Raw genomic sequence first — 27032 nt, forward strand, 5'->3', positions numbered from 1 at the left:
CACCACGCCTAGCCACCCACCGCTCCAACCCGGAAAGCCCTTCGTCCTTTCTCCCCTTCCTTCCACCACAGCGCTCTGGGAAATGTAGGCGGTTCGCCACGCCTCCCGCCCGGGTGGGGAAAAGGCGTGTGGGTAACGCGGCCGCCTAGTCGTCTGGATTCTCGTGCTCTGGAGAAGATGGCAGCAGAGGAGGCTGCTGAGACCGGACTGTCCGCAGAGCAGCTGCAGGAGGCCGAAGAGGAGGCAGAGGACGGGAGCAACCCTGCAGGCGGTGGCGAGGCCACGGCGCTCAGTAAGGGCCGCTGGGGCGCCGGGCTGAGGGGAGCGGTTGGGGCGCCACGCGGGCCGGGCCCCGGGGGAAAGCCGCGGCGGCTTTGAGGCGGAGCCGGCGGCCCGGCGGCCCCTCGCGATCGGTTCCGGCGCGGGGGATGCGGTGTGACCGCGCACGGGCCCGGGGCTCGGCGGCCACGAGCAGGCCCTAGCGCCGCGCGCTCGGTACTCCTCTCCCTGCTGCACGGCCTGGGTTCGGCCGCAGGCCAGCGTTTCGAGCCTGCGAGCAGCATTTACAGTCCTAGGATCCCACTTCAATAACACGCCGTAGCGTGCGTTTGTCAGCGGGCCGATGTGCGAGCATGCTTCTCGCGCGGATGAATGTCTGAACCGCATGTATGCACGCGTGCTGTCTTTTTCAACCATCTTAGCCTACGCACGTGCTCGGGAGGTGTAAGGAGTCCGGCTGCGCCGGGCGGCGGGCACTGCTGCGCGCTCCCTCTGCGTCTCTGTGGTATCGTTAAGGGTTTTCTCCGCGCACGTGCAGTCACATCCGCGTTGTAAGAGATCTCGTCCCAAAAAACACAACTTGATTTTGTTTCTTTTTATTGATAAATTGTGGAGAAAATGCCATCAGGCACTTTGTGACTTTTAAATGGATGACTAGACGGGAAGTAAAAGCGTGTCTCAGGTGAGCTTTCAGCTTTAAAAATAGGTCTGTGAGAAGTACAGCAATACTTTGAGTAGCAGTACTGGTCTTTTTTTTTTTTTTTTTTTCTTAGGGTAGCTAGAACAACTTTACTCGGTGCTTCTGCTTTTCTAAACAACTTCTCTGACTTATATCTTCAGGTGTTCCTTCAATTTCCTCTTTCTAGTTCGTTGAGATGGGAAGTACTGCTATGAAACTGCAATTTTTAAAAGCAAGGGAACCGCCTTAGGAACTGCGACAAGATCTATTCAGCCCTTGTTCTGCCCCCAGTAGTGGCCGGGAATAGGTGTCTGAGGAAGACCAGAGGAACAGAGCGATGAACAGACCGTGAATGAACCTTCTAGAAATACCTTCCAGCACAAAACAGCTGGTTGCTCATCATTTTCTTGAGTTGGTGGCTTTGGGTTTAAAATCCCACTGGGGATTTCTCTCGCATAAAATTTTTGGTTTGGCACTTCCAGACTTGAAGAAGCCAGTGACAGGGAGGTCTGCAGCGTAGCATAGGTTATACAGAAAGCTTCTGGTGTGATTTTTTTTTTTTTTCCAGCTGATTTGATCCATCCCAGACTCTGTTGGAGTCACAGAGAGCCGCTGACACCTTTATGGGCTGAAAAGCCATCTAGTCTGTCCTGTTACATCTCAATGGCTAGGAGGCTATGCCATAAACTTGTTGTTTCTTGTCATTCTTTTCGGAAACTTTCCTAGGTCTATGTGCATTTTTAGTGGAGGGATGTGGGGCAGTATTGTTCAATATGCAGGCTCTCCGAATTTTTTCCTTTTAGCTCCTAAGATCGGTTTTTTTGGGGGGGCGGGGTGTTTTATACCTGTTTCTTTAGTCGAAACTGTGTTTTAAAACCTTAAGATAGAGATCTTGACTGGTGTTGCTCAGGTCACAGCCCACCCATTCATTCCATTCATATGGGAAATTAAGATTACTTTTTACCCTGAGGTCCACCACTTTACTACTCTTTGTTTAATTCCCCAATTGCTCGGCCTCCTTTTTCCAGTTTGTTCAACTAGCCACTAACTGTTTGAAAACAGTTAACTTCTGTTTTCAAACTCTTTTTTTATCAGTACTATATGACAGTTAAGTGTATTTGGACCTCCTGCCTGCCTGCTTTGTCTTGCTCACACTACATTTTGCAAGACAATAACATGCAAACGTTTTCCTGTTAGCTTCAAACATCAGATAGTACAAATGTACTGTATCTGTCCAGGATGGCATCATCTCACAGTGGTTTCCAAGGATGAGCAATAATCTTTTCAATATTATTCTCGAATACACTGATTTTACAACTTTTCTCTTTCACGCTTGTTAGTCATATTTGCTTGGAAACAAATATGTCTGAAAGTAAATGAACACAGATAATAATGATAATTCACAGATAATAATGATAATTCACAGATAATAATGATAATTCACATGCATCAATAACTTTTACTTCTATTTCTTTGTTTGATTTTCTTAAGATGGTGAAGTTGACTGTAAAGAAGTGAAAAGCAACAACCTGCCTGTGAAAGTTGCTGAATCAGAAGTAGAAACCAAAGAAGAAGGAATAGAGCATGAATCCATAAGAGAATCCGATAGTAGCATTTTGGATGTTTCGTCTGATTATCCAAGAGGTTTGCTCAAAAACCGTAAGAATATTTATGTTGTATGCTTGAGCAAAGGAGGAGGAGAAAAGTAGAAATAGTGGGGAAGAAAGGTAAACTGAATGTTTGCAATTGAAGTTCTATGCATCTGGTGGGTATTGATACTTTTTCCCGTGCATCTGTATAAAATATTTTCCTACAGTGTTGAAAATGTCTTTCAAGTGAGATAACACTTCCCCCTTTCTACAATTTCTGGAAGCCACTTAAAAAATTAGTACACGTGGCAGTGGCGTAAGAGAATATCCAAGCGCAGAAATGGGGAAGCTGGAGTTGATTTTAAACTTAGCTTTAATATTCATTGTCATATCCTTGCACATCAGTCGATTGCTCTCTTCATTTCACATAAGAAAATCTGAAAGACTAATCTTGTACAAACATGGAAAAGGTTTAAAGTCCCTGCAGAATTGGTCTCACTATAAACTGAGATGTTCTGTGTGCTGCAATCAACAGAATTTACTGGATAAGCTAATTCTATTGGGTTTAGCAAAATTCTACACTATTTCTATTGATAAGTTGAAAAATGGGAAGGTAGTTTTAGTTGTTCTCAAACATTCTAAGAAAAAAATAAATGGTAGAACTGAATGTGTCCTGATTGTACAGTAAATAATTACTGTTTAAAATCGATCAACCTCTGGCTGGCATTTTAGTTTTGCCAGGCAGTTCGTAGGATGATACTGCTTTGTGTATGGTTCACATTCAGTAACAATGCCATGCAGTAAAGTCAGAAGCAAATGGCATGTGACTTGCTCTTTTCAGCTTGATTTTTTTAAATGAAGATCACTTCAAGTGGAGAATTCTGATGTGTGTCAGCATTAAAAAGCAAGTAGAAGTATCTGCATCCTATTAAAGAACCAGTCTGGGGATTAGTTTTGCACGTTATTCTTTCTGCCATGTTTATGCTTGGAAACTAAAAGATAGAAACAAGTATGCCATTTGGTATTATTGGCCTTTTCTAGTAGTAGGCTTGAAATGACGGACTGAGTAATAAAATAGTAGTAAGCTAGAAATGCATTTTTAAAAGAGTGTGTTTAACTTCTGAATCTCTTTGGTTTTAGAGAAACATCTTTCCATTCAAAGACAACTTGCTGATCTAGAGAAACTAGCTGACCTGAATGAAGGTGAGTTTACCTTGGCAGTATCCCAGAACACAGATCTTCACGTTACAGGTATTTACATTCCTTCTTAGTAGTTATTTTTCAAACATTGCATCTATTTTGTTCTTCATTCATTTGTGGTGCTCAAAGATTATAGGATTCATTAAAAAAAATCCACTGTATAATATTTATTCTGTTTATTATCAAATGCTGTACTTCTTTCAGTAAATTGCTGCCTTTAATGATTCCTTTTTATTAATTTTCCTCTGCATTTTTGATATTGGCAACGTGCATGGATTAGCAGAATGTTTACTCTAGCTATTCATACATCAGCAGTTCAGTCTCATTTAGGCTCATTAGTCTCAGGTTAGCCACAATAGCAGGGAAGCTAATTGTTGTCTTTACAGTGTTTGAACCTTCTGTTTCAGTTGTTTCCTTATTTACTTTATCATCTTTTCTGATCCCTTTGTATAGTAGAGGTTTGCTTATTACAAATCTTAGCTACTCGTAGTTTTTCTCAGATTACATGTATGTCTTTAGTACGAATAGCGGCAGCCCTTGCACTTGAAACTGGTTTTTATTCACAGATCAAGAAAAACGTCAGGGTGTGAAGTCCATCATACTGCTCTTGCACCTTAATAATCTTCTAGGGTATGCACTCATGGAAATCGTAGTCTGCTTCTGTTGCTGTTAAATTTGACTAACAAATATACCAAGCGAAGAACTTCTATAGAAGTTAGGTCGTTCTGTATTTAATGAAGAGATGGGTAATAGATACTTCTTAGGTCTAGTATTTATGGGTTTTAACCATTATCAAACTGAATTCTGTGTAAATTCATGGTACTGATTTAAAAAAAAAAACAACAAAAACAACTTGCTTGTTCTCAACAGTCATTTTTTCTTTCTACCATGGATTTACCATTCTTCTGATGTGTGTTAATGAACTGACTTGTGTTTATTGCCACTACCTCATGTGTTTGAGATTCAGTAACATATGACAGTAGCAGAGCCTGATCAACATTACAAAGCAGTAATGTCTTGTTTGAGCTGTAGGCTGCTTGTGGCTTCAGTGACATGGAAGTGCAGAAGTGTCGTAGTCTGCTTGTAAAAAGGCCATATCAGAGGAATTCTGCTGTTCATGAGACTAAGGAATTATTATATCAACAACCACACTGTGTGGCAAGTTTCAGCATTCATCCTGTACTATTCAAACACAAACCTTTCTGCTAAATTCTACATGAGAGGTTGTTTGATTTTCAGCAGTAGAAGACCCAGAAGCAGCTGTATGCATGCCTTGATCCGTAATTCCTACAGACAGGTGCACAGCATGTGTTTCTCAGGAGCTAGCTTTTACACAGGATTGTACTTGGATTGCTTCAACACCTTTGTTACCAGATAACTTTGCACTTGTTTTTGTGTTCTTGATGCAAGATTTCCAGAAGATTGTTTTTAGCACTGAGTACAGTATTTTTGCAGCTTCAAAAGGTGCTTGTTTGCTCTAAAAGCATGTTTAGAGGCTCAGGTCATGAAAGATAGGTTTTGTTCTATTATTGGTTGGGTTTTCTTGAAACATTGCAAGCTTCTGGTTGTCTATAAAATTCCCTCATTCTGCAGTGCTCTTTGGAAGTTAATTAGGATCAAATGGCTCTAAAATAAAAAAAAAAGTCAAAAGTGTAAAACTGACAGTTGTAGAAGATGATGATCTTGGAAATAAATCATGTTTTTTGTTTGTATTCCATAAAGTAGAAAGCAAAGGCAGTCCATATATTGCAAGTTTGTGCACCCCTGAACTAGAACATAGCCTGGGAATCTAATCTTCAACTGCATTGTTAGGACTTTACTTCTTTTCTTCTTTTATTGTGCATCTCTTTTAAAATGCATTGTAACTGCATTTTACATGTTTCTCTTCGTACTCCTTGTTTGTATTTTCAGCTGAAAAGAAGCCTTGTCCCTTGTGTCCTGAAGAGAAATTTAAAGCCTGCTATGGCCATAAACTCCATCGTCACCTCCAGAATTTGCACTGGAAAATTTCTGTTGAATTTGAAGGTAAAGGAAGTCATCTTTCAACTAAACACCAAAAGAGATAGTGGATGTGGAGGACGTTGTTTTGTGGTCTTTCTTAGCTCCTCTTGACTTAAGCATGAGTTTCACACACCTTATCAGCTCTAAACCAGAACCATATTTTGACAGTGAATTTTGCCATGGGATGTAAAACAGAGATGTAAAATAGCTCTCTACTGTTTCACATGCCAAAATAGTTCAAATTGTGCATTTTCTTGTTTTAAAAAAAACAAATGCTTGGCATGTCATGACAATAAAATATATTCATTTGATGAAAACTACTTTAATAAGTGTTTTGGTTGTATTAGAGTGATTTCCACTATCGCTGCCACCTCACCCTACTGTCCTTTCTGCCTTGTCATGAAGTCTCTTTGGGTTCAGCTAACTACTTCAGGTATTGATTCAGTATCAGTATTTAATAGCCTCATCTTTCGCATAAGCAAACTCTGTGATCTGTTTATAAGATACATTAAAATCCTTACAAGTTTTAAGAACAAAGAGTGAACATCATGTAATTTTTAATGAACAAGATGTATGAGTTTGCAGGAAATAAAATAACTATCCAGAGTGTGGCAAAACTAAAGTTAAACTAAGTGAAACAATTATCAGATTATAGCATGCTTTTGTTTTCTAGGGTACAGAATGTGCATCTGCCACTTACCTTGTCGTATAGCAAAGCCAAACTGCGTTGCAGATCAGGTAAAAATGCAGAATCATAGAAATGTTTCTTAGCCTATGCAACGGGGAAAATAGGTGATTTTGAGCAACTTCTACAGCCTGTCTTTAGTCTGAAAAATATGACTTCTTTCCATTGAGGTACATGAAATTTTGCATTAGTCCGGAACATGCCTTGATGTAACCCTCTGGGGAGTTGAATGTCATATCTCCTGGTATTTTGGTGGATAGCAGCTTTGTGTGGAAGAGATGAAGGAGTCATGGCACCAAACAGTGGGTGCTTCTCAGCTCTGTCCCTGTGTGCTGAGTATACGGAGCATTGTCATGCAGCTGGATCAGCTGTGGTGCTCTGACAGGACTGTATGCTGTACTGGCTCTGTGGGTGTGGTTATTTACAGTCTCCATGGCTGCAGATTCACAATGTTATATGTGTAGTAGAGTTAAGACAGATGACTTCTTCATCAGCCTGTTTAGTGATAGTTCTACTTGAACTATATTTATGTATTCTGAAACTACATTTCGTTTTACAGATGTTTTCAAAGATGGGAGCCCATTACCACTGTATTATCTGCTCAGCAACTATCACACGAAGAACTGATATGATAGGACATATTAATCGCCATGTGAATAAAGGGGAAACTGAATCAAGGTTTATTACAGGTATGTTCTCACTTAAGAAAAACATTTGATGCTTTTACAGCATGGGTTATCTATGATACCTGGATGACAAATGTGAGAAAAATTCCTGAACAGAATTATTTAGGTTTACTAATTAGAATTCTGCTCTTAATTTTTCAGAATGTTTTTTTCCTGAAAGAATTCGGAATATTGTGATTTTTGTCCCTGCATTAACCAGTTACTCTATTTGTAGAGATGAATAATACACTCTTCACAAACAGATCAATGTTGTAAATGTAGGCTTCTGCCTTTCCAATACAATGAAGAATGTTGTGTCCATTAAAACAAAACCTGCACAGAGAATTTCATGCCTCTCCTTGGCTGCATTTGTTATTAAATCAAGCTTCAGTAAATCTCTCTACAGCATACGTATGTACGTTTTTTGTTTTTTACCATATGGCATCAGCAGGAGTTCACAAAATAAGCTGACTACTTTTTCAGTCCTGGAGAGTTATGATGGTGGTGTTAGTAGTTCTTTGGATTGTAATTGTCGTCTGACCTTCTCAAGAATTAGACTGTTCATTTCTAAGCTTGGATAAATGAGATTGAAAGCATTCTAGATAATTGGAATATCAGATGTTTTAAATTAATGTTATTGCCTTCATTTTTACAAGTTTTCTTCTATTTGCAAAAAGCACATTGTTGATTTGCTAGTGTGTTTAAAAAAAAAAACTAAAATTTTTTCATTGTGGCCCATACAGTTCACTGTTGAAACTTGTTCTTTTTGCTTGTTTGTTTGTTATGTTTGTCTGTTTGTAGATGTATAGATTTCACCTGGTTCTAGTAAAGATAAGACGGTGAGGATCACACTTACTTTTGTTGTAAGTTTGCAGTTTAGGAATAGCAGCTTAATGCCTGGGGATCAGTTTGCATGGCTGTGAAGTAATAGTAGGAAATATTTCTTTGTTCTTAACTTCAGGTTTCTCTTGTCTATTACATTGCATCTCTGTAGGATTCCCTTCAGACCAGTTAGTAAAGATTTCATCCTTTTTATTTAAAATGCATGTGTTTAGTTGTCCTCCTGGGGAGATGAGAAGTTTACAGATTACCTGTTTGGTGCTTAGGAGACACTTTAGTAAATCTTGAGGGCTCTGAATGTGGAGCACATGGTAGAGCAGTTCAGATACACAGCCTCAAGATACACTTGAAAGCACTGTGAGATAGGCAAGCTGTGCTCAGAACTGTGTCCCTGGCTGAAAGCTACCACCTTTTTCCTGGTTATTTCTGGGTGAATTTTGCTACTGTTAGACTGGGGAATAACTGCTCAGAGGAGTGACAGTGTGTGTTACAGCTGTCAAATCAAGAAAGCTTGTGTTGCCACAGACTATGCAAAGCTTATACGCTCAAATTGTCCCTATGCTTGTGCTAGCTATACATTTCATGAATCTTTTTGAAAAAAGAGATTGGCCTCAAGGAATTAAATGGTTCACATTCATGACCATATTAAAAGTGTTTTAATTACATAGCAAATATTATTTGAACATGAGGAACAAATGTGGTAAGCCTCAGGCTCTGGGCTTACTTTCTCAAATCCAGGTGGATACATAAAAGAACTGAACTATGATACAAATCCTGTGTTTTATGGCAAGAAAATCGTGGTAGAGCTTGATCCTTGTCTGCTGCTTTCCAGACTGTAAGATACATTATTTCTTCCTTCCTCTCTCCTTGTAGTAGCTAGCTGATCCATATGTGTCAGCTGGATTATTGCACCATTTGCTACCTGGGAGCACAATTTCAATGTCCTAATTTAAATTTCAATTCTCACTTTTTCCTTGCTCCACAATTACTTGTTTTTTAGCTCCTGCTCCCAAGTCCTCTCATGAAGTGCTGAAAGAGTCAGACACAGACGTGCAGGTTCTTCCCAACTACTCTACACCTCAAAAAACAGATTCCTATTTTAATCCCAAAATGAAACTCAACAGGTGAGAGAACGGGGAGTAGGAAGACACGTAGGAGGGTTGGTGACTTTGAAGTGTAAAATATTGATATGTTATGAAAAGCATACCCTGTGAATTTTTTGTTCAGAGGATAAATAGCTTTTGTGAGTAACAAGAAGGTTTCTGGAATAAGAACTCCATTTAGATGCGCTTTTAAATTGTCTGCTGGGGTAATTTCTGTTAATTTTAGAAAGTCTTCCTTGATTAAACTCTTGACAAATACTATTGAAACACAGGAACACTATCTGAGAAATCTTGTTATTTCTGAAGCAGCTAAGGATTTGTTTGTAATAAGAAATATATGCAAAAGAACAGGATTTTAAAAGAAGAGCACACTTGAAAACTTATTTCCTTGTACACACTTAAACGATCTTTTTCTGTGAATCACCACCAGATACAATGGCGGTGGTGACCACTCTCTCTCCTTTAACTGAAGGGCAGCTTACCTATATTTTATAGTTATAGTATTCTAGGCCTTGTTTATTTAGACCTTTTTTTTCTTGGATGTCAGATTCTCACAGGTTTCTTCTTGTATTTGCATTAGAAAAGATGAAGGAAGGAAAGTCCTCTTTAGGAAAATCATAAATGATTTTAGTCTCACAACTAAAATGCGCAAGCATTAACACCAAAGTAGTGGGCTAGACTTCAGCCTGAGCTGAACCCTCATTTCAGTGCTGTAAATATTCCAGCTTCCAGGCTTAAAGTTAGTTCAGATACATTTATGAAAACTAAGACTTGCTTCTGAAGAAAGCCAGTTAAGTTTGTGGTTAATACCTCATTTCCTTTCAAACACGGAGCCATTAATAGGGTAACCTCAGATCATGCTGGGAAAGGAGGAAAAACTCTACCTGAGATACCTGTAAGATGGCTTGGGATTCTTCATAAGAATTTTCTGATTTGTTGAGTCACTAAACTGAATATGAAACGCCATCATATCCATTAAGGAGGTTAAAAGTGAACCTAACTACTGGAATTAAACTTTCAATGTTAGTTAAGATTTTTGATTTACAGTCCTTCTACTCAGAAGGTGATCTGCCTTAATTGTTCTAGGAAGGTATTCAAAGGAAACAAGTAAGAGGATGAAAAAATTTTATCAACTTCTAATGGCTTTTTAATTTTTTTTTTATTTTCCAGGCAACTGATATTCTGTGCACTAGCTGTTTTAGCTGAGGAACGTAAACCAATAGAATGTTTGGATGCATTTGGTGCCACTGGTAAAATCAAATCCTTTATCTTCAGATAATATCTGATAGTACAAAACTGCAGAAATCGGTAGTAACAGACATTGTTGTGTTTGAATATGCCATTTTCTTCCTTAAGCAGGCAGTCATTGGCTTCCATACAAAAGAAACAGCCTTCAAGAGCTTAGATTAGATCTTTTGGGAAAAAAAAAAAAGTAAATAATATTAAATCAAAGTTGAGTGGTGTGCTCAAAAACAGTTGTCTTAATGTCCATGAAATGCCATCTTCGTAGGTGTGCAATCAAGATCTCAAGTCTTCTGAGACTTTGTGTCTGTAAAACCAACCTCTGGTTAAACAGTGGTAGTGTATCCAAGGTTTCTCTACAGAATCCTCTCTAATTGATGACCAAAATTCTGAACTTGAACTGACTGTAAAGTTGTTCTACTAGAGTCCACTAACCTTCTGGAACAAAAATCTGAAGAAATCTGAGCTGCTGCACTACTATCAGTCTGCTATTGTAAACCTAAATTTATAGTTGAGAACAGCATTAGCCACTCAACATTTTGCTAAAAATTTGTCACTGTTCTGAACCAGCTGAGATTTCAGAGCTGCAGCCCATCCTACATTTCTACAGTAGAATCCTGGAGTTGGCTGAAAGTCAGCAACAATATTTGCAGGTTGTGTTTTGCTGTATTGGAGCATTGAGCAAGCCAACGGTCTTTGCTGCAGATTGCGACTCCATCACTGATCTTTTAGTCTGTAACTCCAATTCTTCCGTCCTCTCACAAACTTCAGTATCACTGTAGTGGTGCAGAAAATCACCAAGATAATTGTTGCAGGAACACACCAAAGCTTGCAGCGTGCTGTTGTATTGTAAGCATTTAAAAGGATGTGGTTGTTTTTTTGGTTGTTTTTTTTTTTTTTTTTTTTGAGTTCAGTGAATGAGAAACTAGCTCCCTGTTCCATCATGGAGTTAAATTTCTGTCTTTCCATAGGTATAATGGGATTACAGTGGGCAAAGCACCTCAGAAGTTCTGTCAAAGTTACAATTAATGATTGTAATGAAAATTCTGTGACAATGATTCAGGAAAACTGCCATTTAAACAAAATGAAGGTGAAAGTAAACACTAAGGAAGAAGACAATGATGAAGCTATAGGAGATGGAGAAGAAAATACTGACGCCATTGAGGTGACAAAAATGGATGCCAATGTTTTAATGCATTTGAGATCATTTGATTTTATGTAAGTGTTAAAAATTCTCTTACTAAGTTCTCTGCTTTGATAATGATGCTCCTTATCCTACCCCGCACCCCAGTGTATGTAAGTTGGAATTGAAGAAGCAACCAACAGGCAGTTGATGTATTTTTCCACAAATCATGTGGAAACAGAAATTTAAAAATTAAAAATAATTTTTAACATTTTAGAAATTGCTGAAAAATATTAAAGCCTTTTGACATGGAACAGGCACTGGAACAGGTTGCCCAGGGAGGTTGTGGACGCCCCGTCCCTGGAGGCATTCAAGGCCAGACTGGATGTGGCTCTGGGCAGCCTGGTCTAGTGGTTGGCGACCCTGCACTTAGCAGGGGGGTTGAGACTCAATGATCTTTGAGGTCCTTTTCAACCCAGGCCATTCTATGATTCTATGACATCCAGAATGAAATATGAATATGCATGAAAATTTTAAGCCGAACAGTTTTTGGTATAATATCATTGCTTATGTGATAAAGAGAAATGTCACAGAATCAAAGAATGAAACCTATTTCTCACCGTGTGAATTAAGAGATTAGCTGTAACTCAGATCCTTCCTAAAACCATTGTAAAGTCTTTTCATAAGCCATTTCCAAGTATGATGTTAGTCTTTTGGGAAGCATTATCATAGAATCATAGGATGGTTTGGATTAGAAGGTCCACCCAGTTCCAACACTGTGCTGTGGACAGGGACACCTCCCACCGGATCAGGCTGCCCGGGGCCCCATTCAGCATGGCCTTGAGCAGCTCTCAGGGGTGAGGCATCCATATCTTCTGGACAGGTATACTCTTCTCTGGGTAAAGAACTGGCTAGAGGGCCATGCCCAGTGTGTAGTAGTTAATGGAGTTAGGTCCAGCTGGCATCCCGTTACAAGTGGTGTCCCCCAAGGTGCCCATCTTGTTTAATATCTTGATTGATGACCTAGATGAGGGGATTGAGTGTACCCTCAGTATGTTTGCAAATGACACCAGTGTGGGAGGTTAGTGTTGATCTGCCTGAGGATCGGGAGGCCCTTCAGAGGGATCTGGATAGGCTGGATTGCTGGGCAGAGGCAAATGGGATGAGGTTCAACCAGGCCAAGTGCCGGGTCCTGTACTTCGGCCACGATGACCCCATGCAACGCTAGAGGCCTGGGGCAGAGTGGCTGGAAGACTGTGAATAGGAATGGGATCTGTGGGTATTGGTCGATGCTTGGCTGAACATGAGCTGACAGTGTGCCCAGGTGACCAAGAGGGCCAATGCCATCCTGGCCTGCATTAGAAATAGTGTAGCCAGCAGGAGCAGGGAGGTGATGATCCCCCTGTACTCAGCTCTGGTGAGGCTGCACCTCGAGTGCCATGTTCAGTTTTGGGCTGCTCACAACAAGAAAGGCATCAAGGCCCTGGAGCATGTCTGGAGAAGGGCAGCAAAGCTGTGAGGGGTCTGGAGCACAAGTCTTATGAGGAGCGGCTGCTGAGGGAGCTGGGATTGCTCAGTCTGGAGAAGAGGAGGCTCAGGGGAGGCCTCATCACACTCTACAACTTCCTAAAGGGAGGCTGGGATGAGGAGAGGGTTGGCTTCTTCTTCCAGATAACAAATAGGACCCAAGGGAATGGCCCCAAGTTGTGCCAGGGGAGATTTAGATTAGATATAAGGAAAACCTTTTTTTCTCAAAGGGTGGTCAGGCACTGGAATGGCCTGCCTAGGGAGGTGGTGGAGTCACTGTTCCTGGTGGTGTTCAAGAGGCGTCTGGATGAGATGCTATGAGATACGATTTAGTAGCTTAGCAGGTAGCAATGGTGATAGGAGGACCGTTGGACTAGATGATCTTGTAGGTCATTTCCAACCTTGTGATTCTATGATTCTTTGGTCAGCCTGTGCCAGGGCCTCACCATCCTCATTGAGAAGTTTCTTTATTGTATCTAAGATCTGCTTCCTTTATCTAATCTAAACCAATTTTTTTTTTAGTATAAAACCATTTTCCCATGTCCTGTCGATACAGGACAAATCCTTAGATTTTTTTTTATTTTTTTTTTCCTTAGAGCTTCTAATGAACTTTAAATGCATGCATTTCCATGCTACTGGACAGGCCTGAATTCTTACTGCATCACTTGATTTAATGTAATGCATTTTACAGCCTGTTCATTTTCAATGGAAGCGTCCTGCTCCATTCAGGTTGGGTGTCTAGGTGCATACATTGAAAACCCTTATAGACATCAAAGTAAGTGCTTGGATGTTTTTGTACTGTCAGCCTCCAGATCTAAGCTAATTAAGCAGCAGGTACTTAGGCTGAAAGCTAGCTACTTAGTACATAAACTGGCATGCATACTTAAAATGTGTATATATACATAAATATTTTTAGCAGTTTCCATTTGTTTTAAGGACAAAGGTAATTATCAGGCCAATATTCTTGTAACTTAAACTAGTCAAGGAATCAGGATGCAAAAAAGTACTTTCTGGCCCTGTAGTGATATGTGTTTTCCAGCACAGTTATATGCTGGCTCTTGCAGTTTTGACACTGAATTCTTCAGTGTTTTGGAGTAATTCAGGAGAGTTTATTTTTGTTTTTAAAAAGAAGGATAAATGGTTGAGCATCTAGATGCAGAGTGCAACTTGCTTTCTTCTTAGACATTTGGACCCATTTGGAACTTCTGTGAATTACCTGGATTCTGCCTTCAGAAACGTGAGGAATCTTGGAATCGTGTCACTGACATCCACAGACATTAGTTCTCTGTATGCAAAGGCTCAGCACGTTGCCCTGCGTCATTATGGATGTAACATTGTCCGAACAGAGTACTACAAGGAGCTGGCAGCCAGAACAGTCATTGCTGCTGTGGCAAGGTACTGTTAGAACAAATCAGCTCAGATTGTGGCAGCAAATCCTTTTTCTATATTGAATTTCAAACTGCTGCTGTAGGTTATGCATGCTGAGTTTCCAGAATTCTTAGATTCTAAAAGCCAGACTTCTTGATATGAAATCTGTGCTTCCTATTTTATTTATGCTACTGTGTAAACTTAACTAATGTACTTTACATTAGTAAACGTTATATAGAGTAAATTTTAAACTGAAGGGTTAGGAAAGATGAAAATACATAAATAGGGTAGGGGTTTGGCATGATGGAGGAGTGGTGGGTTTTGGTTTCGGTGGGGGGTGTTAACCTAAAAACTAATAGCTGGACTTGCAGATATGCAAGTTCTTTGGTTCTTTTCTCAACTTCGTGGTCATTTCAGTGCTGCACTGGGCTTTGTAAATTTTAACTAAAATACTTGAATGGCTTCTAGCTAAGAATTACAGCTTTTTTAATGGAAATTGTTGTTAAGGAAAACTTTGGAATCTCATGCTTGAATTTAAAAAGATATGTGTAATTATTAACTTCTGAAATTAATTCTTTGCATCAGGCATTTCCAACCTGCAGGCACATGCAGTGCAGCACAGCTCATATGGTGGCCTGCCCCCTGCCCTGTGCCATCATGGCGGCTGTTCTTCCCTGCTGAGTGACCTGGCCCACTCTCAGGCACGCGTCTAGATCATCAGCATCCACAAATTTTTTGCTTGCCTGGGCTACATTGAGTGAAGAGGAGTTGTGTTGGGCTGATGGTTTGGTTGTTGCTGAGCGATGGGTGCGTGGCTGGGGCCAGGCTGAGCTGCTCAATGGGTAAGAGCCACTGCCATGATGGCACAGGGCCAGGCCAGGTCATGTGCTACCCATGGGCAATGGGTTGGACATGCCTGCTCTAGATATTCTTAATAACTTCAGCCTGTTAAACAAGTAAAGACAGAAAATCTAGTCTCTAATTAAGGGGAAAAAAAGATAAGAGTACTGGACAAACCGCTTGGGAAGAAAGGGGGAGAAAATATGTGCAGAGGTCTTCAGAATGGCAGAGCTAAAAAACTGATGGGAACGCATTTAGATTTTAATTTTTTTCATCTCCCTTCCTGTGATAGGTTGCTCCCTGCAGGTCATTCTTAGACACAGTTACACTGCATCTAATTAAGTGTCACCTTACTTTGAAACTACATTACAAACCGAGATTTGCGGAGTGGGATGAAGTTGAACTTTTTAGCTGCTCATGTGAAGTTTTGTCTGTATTGCGGTTTAAGTGTTCCAACTCTCCTAAAACTTTCTTCTTCCTTCTCAGTGCTTACCTACTCAAGAACTGCTCCCTTATCTTCCCGCAATCCTTATTTTACTAATATTTGTTGATTTACCATCATGCGTGTCATTCTAAATTTCAGCTTTCTCGGCATTTCATCTAGTTTGTTTAGATTTTTTTGTTACATTATCCTGGCAGTAGGTGGGTATTGGGATAGAAGGATGATGAAAGAACAGACCAGTATTTCTAAGTGTAGTGAAAAAGTGAAGTGTAGCATTCTTGGCTGTATGGGAAGTAGACTACATTAAACATTTAAGAAATGACTCTTTCCAGATTGCTTTCTTAGACTTTCAGTATCAGTTTCTAGAAAGCAGGTGAGCTCAGGAATCTTTCAGCAGCTTCAGTTTTCCATGGAAATGTTACTCTACTAGATTCAGTACAGTGTGTGTTTGTGTTTCCTTCGTAGAGCTGCAGCTCGCTGTAACAAAGGCATTGAAGTCTTGCTTGCAGTAGCCCTAGAACACTTTGTTCTTGTAGTCGTCAGAGTTTTAAGGGGACCATCTCCTGCAGATGATTCAGCAAAGAAAATAAGGTATCTTATCCACTGCCAGTGGTGTGAAGAGAGAATTTTTCAGAAAGAAGGCAATATGGTAGAAGGTAAGTGAGTATTTCATTGAATGTACGTTTCCTGTGTGGATTTTGCTTGGTTTTTTTTTTGGCTTGTTAAGGCCTTGTTTATATTTACATCTCTTTAAGAAAGTAATATTTCTATTTAATGTAAAGATGCATGTAGTGTACGAAGTGGAGATGGTTATTCTAATACAAGCTATCTGTTTTATGGTAGTTGTTTGGATTAGTTATGTTCATGGATTTTGCTGTAAATGTTCTGGATTTCTTGCTAGACAAGACATAATCCAGCTCACTGTAGCTGCTGAAGGATCTCTGATGTGCTGTTGGGTCCATCCTTCTGGTGAAGGGCTTGAAGAGTGGGACAGGTGGCTGCCATTCTGTTTCCTCCATACAGGGGCGGCTTGATGGATTTAGTGTCAGATTGCTTTTCTACAAACCGTCATGTTCAGTTACCTGAAAATACAGTGAACTAAGCAGTATCACTTTCCCTCAGATGAGGGTATGTTTTGCCTGATTGGGCCTTATCTGTAAATGTCAGATGGAAATAATTTTGGTAGGTGTGGTAAGAAAAGCTCACAACATTCCTGCAGTTCATCTAACACCTGGGAATAATCTGAGGCAGCCTTTCTGTCGAAAGCCGACTGCTTGTGAGCTGAGCTGTTTCTGTACAAAAATCAAGCTAGGGGGGTAGACTAGCCAGGTAATAGTTGGAATGAATATAAAAGGAAAAACCTTATTTACTTCAAAGTTAAAGGTTCTTGGATATTTTGCTATTCAGCTGGTGGTGTCTTTGAATGCCCTGCTTGAAGTCAGGTGCAAGAGTGTGCAGTGACTTTTTCATTAAAGAGATTCAGTCCTGTTTATTTTCTTAAACATAAATGAGTAACTGATAAGTCCAGTGTTACGGTAGAGATCTTAATTAATAAATTGTTTGCTTGATGCTCTACTTGCAAGCAGTCTCACTTATGGCTTAGAACATCCATCAGTTACATACACAAAATACAGCTATCATACAAGATTTCAAGTTTTTCTTGCTGATGTTTACTGTTAGCCAAGACATATATACATACAATTGTAGGAATAATAGTAATTTCCTCATCATTTACAATCTGCCAAGAAATAGGACAAGTTATGTGGCTTTTTTTCTTTGTCATTTTAACAATGATTAGAGGTCAAAATCGTCACTCACTGAGTTTTCTTAAGCACTGCGGCAGTGTTTGACGGAAGTGAGAGTGGTGTTGCACTTTTGCTGTTGCTTACCCTTTCAAATACGTAAGTAAACTCCTACTTCATATCTGTATCATCTGAGTAGAGTAAACATTGCTGACTGTTCCAGATTAACTGAAATCCTGTTTTTCTGTTGTAGAAAATCCTTATCAGCAGCTACCTTGTGATTGTCATGGCAGTATGCCTGGGAGGACTGCGGTAGTTCTTGGTCCGCTCTGGTAAGTGCAGGGCACAGCATGGAACTGGAGAGTAACTGTGGCTGAGAGGACCTCTAGAGGTCAGCTGTTCAGTCACATAGAAATGCAAGTCTGCTGGATCCTTCATCACTATAGAAGGAAAGTGTAGCAGTCAGGAGTAATTCAGGAAACAGTTAATAGATTCTGTTTTCTGAATTTAGTATGATGTTCAGTTTTTTGTTTTGTTCATAGCAATCAAACCAGTAAATGGATAACAAATTCACTTTAAACTTCACATTTAGTGCAACTGTTCTAGTATGTCCTGCACTGGAGAACGTGGCTCTGCGTTCCTCTAGTTGCTAAATGTCATGCAATTGCTCATTGCTTGATATTTCTAGAGAGTGCGTATAATAAATCCTTACATGTGCTCATGGTAGTACACTGCTTGATAATTTTTAAAATTGTCTCTTGTGAGAAACAAAAAATAAATTCTTTTAAGTCTTCTAATGGTTTCAAAGCAGCATTAAAAGCAGTACCTTTTTTCCCGAAAAAAGTAGGACTGAATGACTTTCTCTACATAGTACAGCAAGTCAGTGGTAGGAATAATAGTCCTGAGATCTTTGTTTTTAGCACAAGACCAATGCTAACTGTCCTTGGAAACAACGCCATTCTATATTGCTACGTTAAGCACACAGTACGATGCAGCTCTTTGGTGTAATGTAACTGCAGATCAACGTGGGTGATTTTTTTAAAGTAAACTTTTTTGCTTTCATTAGTAAAATCTTCTCACTTCTCTTGCGTTTCTTAGGTCAGGAGCCCTCTTTAATACTGGATTCCTCAGAAGAATGCTGTTTGAAGCAGTCCAGTATGGCTTAGAGGAAGCTCAGCCACTTTTGAAGACGGTAGTTTGTGAAGCTGAGTGTACAACTTCAAAGAATTTTTCTACCCATAGTCCTTACGATGAGAACAAACAAGGTAAGAAAGAAACAGCAGCCTCTTCGCAAAAAGACTGGCTTGGTGGTGGTTTTAGAGAGAGATTGCTCTTTGCTAACATAATGCTAACAGCAGTGCCTGTGTGACAAGGTCAAGAAAATAATTGTTGCTTTGAATCCAGCATGAGGCTTGGCAGTGCTGTAAAAAGAGTAGGATCTGTCAGAGGCAGAGTGCTAGATTTATACCTGTTTAACCACGATGGTAGATGCTGAAACAAATAAGCATAATATAGGCAGGATGACCACCATGAAATCCAGCGTGTTCCCTGAAGGAGCTGGAGATAGTATGTCTCTCAGTTCTCTCTTGTACTTTGCTCCTCACCTGCCATTGAGAAGAGGACTATGGTTGTCCTGCTCTGCATTTTCTGCAGGAATAGCAAGTCATTCCTGGAAAGGAGCAACTTTCTGCACGTGCATGCTCTTTTACCATTAAATGAAGTTGTATTTTGAATATCTCCTCTAAATTCATTATTGAGCTGGTAAGCAAATTAATCATGTGTATGCCTCTCACTGTACTTCTACTTTAGGCCGGGAGGTGGTGGTGATTTTTTCTGTTGAACTAAGGCATTTTGCCATTCCACTGTTTACTGTAATACTTAATTAAGTACTTAATTTTGACCCTTAATTATATTCTAGAAGAGTGTGGCGTATATATTAAAACACCAGATACGCTGGCAGAATCCGATGTGGTACCTGGTAAGTAGATCATTTTTGTGCAAATTCAGCAACTTCAAAATATGGCTTTATACTTTAAGTGATGGCCAAGCCAAACTAGTATTCACCTATAACTTCTCTATATTCAATCATACTTGAGTAAGAGTTATTTTCCCATTCCATAATTATTTTACTTCATCTAGAATCATATTTCCTGGTAAGAGTACAATGCTAATTACTTGATTAAACATAAATACGTACATAAAGGTGTGGTTGCTGTGTGGGTTTTCTGTATGTAATGTCTTTGGCTTTGCTGGCATTTTTTTTACTGACCTTTTTTGTGATTCAGGAAAAAGAAAAAATAATGAAGTGATGCGAAATGCGACCAAGCGACAAAAAACTGACAACAGTGCTGAGCATCCTGCATTTTACTACAATATCCACAGACACAGTATTAAAGGAATGAACATGCCCAAGTAAGGCGTCTGTTTACGTCCAGTCTTACAGTACTATGATGACTAATATATAATTTTTACCAAACCACCCTTGCTAGTGTTAATGCCTTCTTAAATGGCTTTTTCAGGTTAAATAAGTTCTTGAACTATCTCTCTGAAGCTGGATACAGAGTCAGCAGAACCCACTTTGATCCTATGGGCGTTCGCACCAATGCACCCTTGGCACATTTTAAGACTGTTCTCATGAAGTACAGCACTCCCACATATGCTGGGGGGCAGACAGAAGGCCCTCTCCATGTGACAGAAGATGTCCAGTTGGGAGACCAGCTTCAAGCTGCTGCAGACAGCAAGGCAAAAGACGATGAGTTTCTGGGAGAGAATAAATCTGGAGACACAGCCACTATGTTCGCAGAAGACTGTGCTACTCACTGTGCAGCTGATTAGTCCAAATCCTTTTGGGTTTAGATCAGAATTTTCAACTGTGCTCTGTTCAGGTACACCAGTACACTTTGCAGGCCTGGAGTCTGATTGTTTGAAACCCCTGTGATTTTAATTGGAGAGGACATTTTAGAATTCTAGAACTTAACACTGAATGCAGCAGTGTGCGTAGTCAAGATGCTTTTCCTGTGGGAAAGTTTTTAGACAGTTGGTTCTTTGACACTCACATCCATGTCTACACTGAGCATTGTAGCTAAGCGCCAAGTCTTGGTACAGCCTTATTCAAGCTGCTAGAACAGAATCCAGAAGAGTGCGTGGGGCCAAAAGTCTTAAGCGTTTCTGAACATAAACTTAGTTTGAATCAGACGATCATTCCTAAAACCTGGCCTGTTAGAATTCAAAGGGAGATCACATTAAGGTGATAAAATACTGCAGGACAAAATGTGAACTGAAGCAAGCTAGAAAGTGCTAACTTGGTGCACTTTCAACTCCACACTGCTCATGTAATTTGGCCTTCGGTTCCGTTTTTGTAGATCTAGCTACAGGTAAAATCCTAACACAAGTGAGAACAGAAAGGAACCTTTACAGAGCTGCGACATAAACTTCAGTTCCTAACTACACATTAGTGATTTGTCTTTACTCATTCTAGGTAGTTTGTTTGCTCTGAGATTTAATTTGGTTGTACGCTAAAGTGTCCAGACACCACAACCTGAAGTTCCAGAAAAATTTTATTAATTATACAGTTTGTTGTTAAAAGATCTCTTCAATGACTGAGCAAAGATGCTATGTGTTGGTAGTCCTTTTGGGTTTCTTTAAATACATGGCGACATTCCAGCCAAACAAACTTGACTTCTTTTTTTTTTTTTTCCCAAATATCCTACATAAGTGTTACTTGGATTCATAGAATCATAGAATGGTTTGGATTGGAAGGTACCATGGAGATTGTCTGTTTCTAACTCCCTGGTGTGGGTTGGTTGCTGTCCACCAGATCAGGTTGCCTAGGGCTCTATCCAGGCTGGCCTTGAATGCCCCCAAGGATGGGGTATCCCACAGCTTCTCTGGGCAGCCTGTGACAGGCATTTCCACCTCTGAGTAACAAATTCCCTCCTAACAATTAAACTAAAATAGGGGAGATTAAGGTTAGAACTGTTCCCTGTTGTTCAGTCATTTGCCTGTGTAAGAAGTTGGTCTCCCTCCTGTTGTATAAGCTCCCTTTAAGTATTGGAAGGTCACAATGAGGTCTCTGCAGAGCCTTCTCCAGGCTGAATGACCTTAGCTCTCTCAGCCTTTCTTCGCAGGAGCGGTGCTCCAGCCTTCTGATCATCTTTGTGGTCCTCCTTCTGGACCTGCTTTAACAGCTCCACATCTTGTGTTGGGGGTTCCTGGCCTGGATGCAGTATGCCAGGTGAGGCCTCACAAGGGCAGGGTTGAGGTGGACAATTGCCTCCCTTTCCCTGCTCGCCACTCCTCTTTTGATGCAGCCCAGGATACAGTTAGCCTTGTGGGCTGTAAGCGTGCACTGTCTAGCTTTTTGTCCACCAGGACCACTAAATCCTCCGCGTGACTGCTCTCTGTATACATACCTGGGATTATCCTGACTCAGGTGCAGCACCCTGCACTTCGCCTTGTTGAAACTCATTAGGTTCATATGCATCCATTTCTCAAAGTTTGTCCAGATCTCTTTGGATAGCATCCCTTTCTTTTATCGTACCAGTTGAACCACTTAGCTTGGTGTCATCTGCAAACTTGCTGCAGGTGTACTTGACTTCACTCTCTCAGTCATTGAGAAAAGAGCACTGATCCTAAAATGGAGTCCTGAAGGACACCACTGGTAACCAACCTCCACCTGGACATAGAGCTGTTGACCACAACCCTCTGGCTGTGACCATCCAATGAATTCCTTATCTGCCCAACAGTCCATGCTTAATCTCTCTCCAATTTAGAGGTAAGGATGTGATATGGTACAGTATCTAAGGCCTTGCAGAAGTCCAGGTGGATGATATAAGTTGCTCACCCTTTGTCCACTGATGATGTTGCTCTATCGTAGAAGGCCACCAGATTGGTCAGGCACGACATGTAATTGGTTGGAGCTGTGCTGGCCATTTCACATTACCCCTTTGTCTTGCACATGTCTTCTCATAGCTTCCAGGAGGTTCTGTTCCACAGTCTTCCCAGGCACAGAGGTAAGGCTCATTAGCATGTAGTTACCCAGGTTTTCCTTTCTCCCTTTCTTAAAAATGAGAGTGATGTTTCCCTTTTTCTAGTCACCAGGGGCTTTGCTTGACAGCTGTGAATTTTCAGATATGATGGAGAGTGGTTTGGCAACCACATCAACCTGTTTCTTCTGGACCTGGGATGTATGTCATCTGGCTGCATAGACTTGTAACATTCACTCTTGTGAGACAGCATCAGACTTCTTGTTCTCAGTGGGAGGAATTTGGCTACCCCCAGCTCCAACCTAAAGGTTCAAGGATGTGAGAAATGTGGGAAGCCTGAGCGCCAGTGAAGATCAAGGCAAAAAACTTTTTAAGTACCTCAGCCTTGTCTGTGTCTGTTGTAGCCAGTTGTTCCTTCTCATTATGAAGGAGAGGGGTATGCTCTCCTTTGCCTGTCTCTTCTGACCAATATAACTGTAGAACCTCATAACTTTTTCATGTCCCTTACTAAGTTTAGTTCCATCTATGCCTTGACTTTCCTAATCCCATCTCTGCACGTGCGGATGGCACCCCTGTATTCTTCCCAGGCCATGTGTCCCTGCTTCCACTGCCTGCATTTCCTTCCTATCCCTTAGCTTGACCATTAGGTTGCCACTCAGCTATACCAGTCCCCTGCCACCCCTGCTTGATTTCTTGTACTGGGGCATGGAGAGGTCTTGTGCTCTCAGAGGGGTGTCCTTGAAGAATTGCCAGCTCATCTCTTCCTTTGTCTCTACAGATTGCTTCCCAGGAAATCTCATCCAATAATTCCTTTAACAGTCAGAAAATTGCTGTCCTGAAGTTCAGGATCCCAACTTATCTCTTTGCTAGGCCCATACTCCTCAAGAAGATGAAATCAGCCAAGCATGATTGCTATAGCTCTGACTGCCTCCAATATTAACCTCTTAAATGCACGTCTTAAACTCTTGTGTTGGTGAGCACCAGGTCCAGTAATGCTTCTCCTCTGCTTGATCTGTCCAATACCTGGACCAGGAAGTTATCCTCAATGGATTCCAGAGTCTCCTGGATTGCTTACAGCCCCCTGTGTTGCTTTCCCAGACATCCGGGTGGTTGAAATCTCCCGTCAAGATGAGAAGTACATCCTTTTCTGCTATCAAATCTAGTTTAAAGTTCTGGTCATCAGCCCAGCCAGCTAGCTGCCTGGAATATTCTTGCCCCTCTTAGTCAGTTGCGTCCCGTTCTATGTCTACATACCCAGTCTCTGGGTGGTGCATCTAAGATAATAGAACCCTGAGTGCGACACCATCCACACAGCCAGTCATTCACCTGATCTGTAAACCTCCTTTTTCCTGGATCCCAGTCTCCAACTGCGATGATAATGGAGAACACAACCTGCACTCCTAATCCCATCAACATCCATCTGAGAGAAATAAAGTCTCTCGATATTTTGTAGTTCTCACTGCAGCCTCATGATACCCAACTTGAAAGAGCAGCAATGGGTAGCAGTCCTGTGGCTTTACCAGGCCCAGCAGCTTCTTCCTATCACGAATGCAGGTTCATGGCAGACAGCAAACCTATCTGGAGAGATTGCCCAGGTGGCAAATGTGTGCCTCAGTGCCTCTGAGCAAGGTGTCCCAAATTATTAACACCTTTTGCCTTTTTTTGGTGACACTGGATCTAATAAAGGTAGTTGGTTGGACCAGTTCAATGTGTCTTGTGTCTGCACTATTACCCATCTGCTTTCCTCTTTCCACTCCCAGAGTCTCATATTTGTTGTTGGGGCACTTCAGGGGCAAGAGGGAGGCACCTACTGCTCTGAGCAAAGACCAGGGTTCCTTCTCCCTCATCTTGTGTGTTTTTGCCATCTATCTCCTCAAGGTTTGAAGCTTGCTTATCCTTCCCTTTGCAGAGACTTAAGGCAGTGCTGTTGGTCTGCCTCTGTCACTGCATGATATGACACATCAATTTTTCTATTGTATTCCTGGATAGTTTGCTGTCCGGTGATTTCGATTCAAAACCTGTCCACCTGCTTGAACTGGGCAGTCCTGTATCCATGACACACCCCTCTGTTCTCAGGCCCTAGGAGGCCTTCAAGATTCTGGAGTTCCCTACAATGGAGGGTCTGGGCAGCTCTGTCACTCCTTGTGACATCTATCTGGGTGCAAGTGTCAGCCCAGAAAGGTTATGGTCCCCCTGTCAACCTGGCTGTTGTGGTGGGTTATCACCATATTTGTTTTAATAGAAGGCTGCACCCTGCTGCTCCTGCAGCACTCCCTGCAGGTCCTGCAATTCCTCATGCAATGTTTTACTACTTTTTTTTTTTTTTTTTTCCAAAGGAAGAAAGCAGATAGAATGCCTAATTTGTTTGTTTTGATTCCTGAGTAATGTGGATTCTGCTGCAATTCCCATTTATGCACACATTACTTTTCTGAGTAGTTAATACCATGTGTTTTTTTCCTTCCCACTTCTTTTTGTCTTCAAGTCTCAAATAAAGCCACTGTCTTTTCAAAGTTCTGTGATATAAATTATTGGAGTATTATTACGTTTCTTATGAATCCCAGAAAATAACCTAGATTACAGCAAAACCGATCTTTTCTGACACACATTGAATTATTTTCAATGCATACACAAACAAGTGTCCAGAACGTGTGGCACACTACTGAAACAGGTAATAAACCTGTGTCTCTGGATGTTTAGTGCTAGTGAGCATAACCTACCATACTGTTAGCAAGTATATCCAGAGTAACTCCTTAAACTTATCTTCAAGATGTCCATTTGAATGTTGCTTAAAGTGGCATAGCTTCAGTCTTGCTATGAAAGATATTCCCAGTTGTCGGTTACTTTGGGTCTAGTAAACCCATCTACAGCCAGAGAGCCCTACTTTAAACACGATGTCTGTGTGAAAATGAACTCACCAAATGAAAGGGCTTAATCCCTACCTTCACCATGCCTTTGTGATGCTCTCATGATCCATTGAAGGGTTTTTCCTCTGGATTGCCACTGGGCATTTTCACTGGACTGACTGTTAGCACACGAGGAGGAGATACTTTGCAGTTACAACCACACTGCAGCGATGTCACATCACTTGATCTACCAGTGCACCAGTGGTGTTTGTCAGTTCAAGATACCACTGTCAAGCAAATTATTGTTGTTAAGGCATCTTAATTTGGTGTTGAAACTGGAATAAAGCTTCACATGCAAGCATACCAAGTTTTCTCATACTCTGAACTTCCTCTGGAATGTGATCTGCCGCGACAGAATATATATATGAACGCTATCTCAGCTACCATGCAGCACATTTTTGTCTACTTATTGCAGAGAAGGCTGCAAAGAAATGCTCACGAACACAAAGGCTTGAACTACAATATTATCCACATCCTAGTCTTGTCTGCACTGTGAGTGCAGAATCACAGAATGGTGAGGTAACATGGACTGGAGGGGACCTCAGGAGGTCCCTGCTCCTTCTCGTGCTCAAAGCAGCCCAGCTCTGGGGTCAGACCAGGTTGCTCAGGGCTTGAGCCAGTTGAGTCTTGAAAACCTCCAAGGCTGGAGATGGCACGACCTCCCTGGGCTACCTATGCCACTGCTTGAGTGCCTTCTTTACATTCTGTCCAACTTTTCATGATTAAATGTTTTGCACCGCAGTTTGTTGATACCATTCTTGTATTAGGGGCCCAAAGCTGTACACAGTACTTGGATGTGACCTAAGGAGTGCTAAGTAGAGGGGGATAATCCCCCTCTCCATTTCCTGGTCATGTCTGCCAGCACTCCGTGGGCCCATTCCTATATGAGCAAGATATTTGATATGAAGCAGAACCATGCATCTGCGCCACATTTTTCACTAGAACAGCAAACCTTCCCCATGTTGGTGTCTTGGCAGACTCACAGCTTATGCCTGAAAAGTATTTGGTGGCTTTTCTTTATTTTTTAAGCCATAAAAGCATGAGAACACTGCACTGCAGAGTATTCACATGGTGCTGTTACTGAATGATGATATGATAAATATAAAACAAAATCAAATAAACATTCTTACAAATATTGGAACTTGGATACCACTGGCCTAACTGATTATCTGTGCAGAATTTCTTTTTGTCTTCCTTTGTGTTGACTGTTCTTAAAAACACCATTTGTTAATTTGTACAGCACTGTGTACTTCTGGATTTCACTAGATGCTTCCAATGCACTGCAGACCACTCCATCTTCATTTGGAGATCTGCCTTCCTTACAGCTCTGTGCTTTTATCTTGCAAATCTTATTTTTACAACATTCAATATATTTGACTTTTCAAATCTCAAGACAATTTTACTATGGTCGCACATTAACATATGAACCACTTTACTCACCCCCATGTTGCAGGCCCACAGCGAGCTAGGCAGCATAGGTCACGAGGAGCATGGAGGAGTGAGAGCCACCAGGCATAATCTGGTATGTGCCAAAATGTCTTGAAAATAGGAGAAGTTTTGCAAACCAGCAATCTACCTGTTAATGTTCCAGTTGTGCAAAGGTTAACTATAAAACTCTTGGAAAACTTAAAAGTCAATTTCTCTTGTCCATGGAGTGTCAATGTGGTTGCGACTTGCCTATATGTCTATAAACAGATAATGCTGTATTCGCATTCAGATAATTAGCTGATTCGCTAATAATTGATTAAATGATATTATTTATGTGAGGAGACATACATGTGAGGGACTTTTTGAAACAGCATGATTGGTCTGACCATTT

The 27032-nt window shown here is 41.0% G+C and overlaps 2 protein-coding genes across 6 annotated transcripts in view; one reads left to right on the forward strand and one right to left on the reverse strand.

Moving 5' to 3' along the window:
* Positions 1-90, reverse strand: part of SWT1 (SWT1, RNA endoribonuclease homolog) — a 37407-nt gene extending 37317 nt beyond the window's left edge. Inside the window, exon 1 of the mRNA XM_021404003.1 lies at positions 21-90. The gene's annotated coding sequence lies outside the window, so the exon portion shown is untranslated. The remainder of the gene's footprint in view (positions 1-20) is intronic.
* TRMT1L (tRNA methyltransferase 1 like) lies at positions 66-20998 on the forward strand. Of its 5 annotated transcripts, none has more exons than XM_021404009.1 (16): positions 68-292; positions 2450-2602; positions 3688-3798; positions 5659-5772; positions 6422-6486; positions 6993-7122; positions 8939-9062; positions 10212-10291; positions 11255-11501; positions 14116-14328; positions 16049-16239; positions 17579-17657; positions 18424-18590; positions 19244-19303; positions 19611-19737; positions 19845-20998. In XM_021404009.1, exons 1-16 carry the CDS (start codon positions 178-180, stop codon positions 20158-20160), a joined length of 2292 nt encoding a protein of 763 aa, XP_021259684.1. In that variant the 5' UTR covers positions 68-177; the 3' UTR covers positions 20161-20998. The 5 variants fall into 5 exon arrangements, with proteins under 5 accessions (XP_021259687.1, XP_021259684.1, XP_021259683.1 ...); XM_021404008.1 differs by having other exon boundaries at positions 69-292; positions 2450-2617; XM_021404010.1 differs by having other exon boundaries at positions 69-292; positions 2450-2617; positions 3688-3750.

This window comes from Numida meleagris, chromosome 7 (assembly GCF_002078875.1).
Source record: "Numida meleagris isolate 19003 breed g44 Domestic line chromosome 7, NumMel1.0, whole genome shotgun sequence".
NCBI lineage: Eukaryota > Metazoa > Chordata > Aves > Galliformes > Numididae > Numida > Numida meleagris.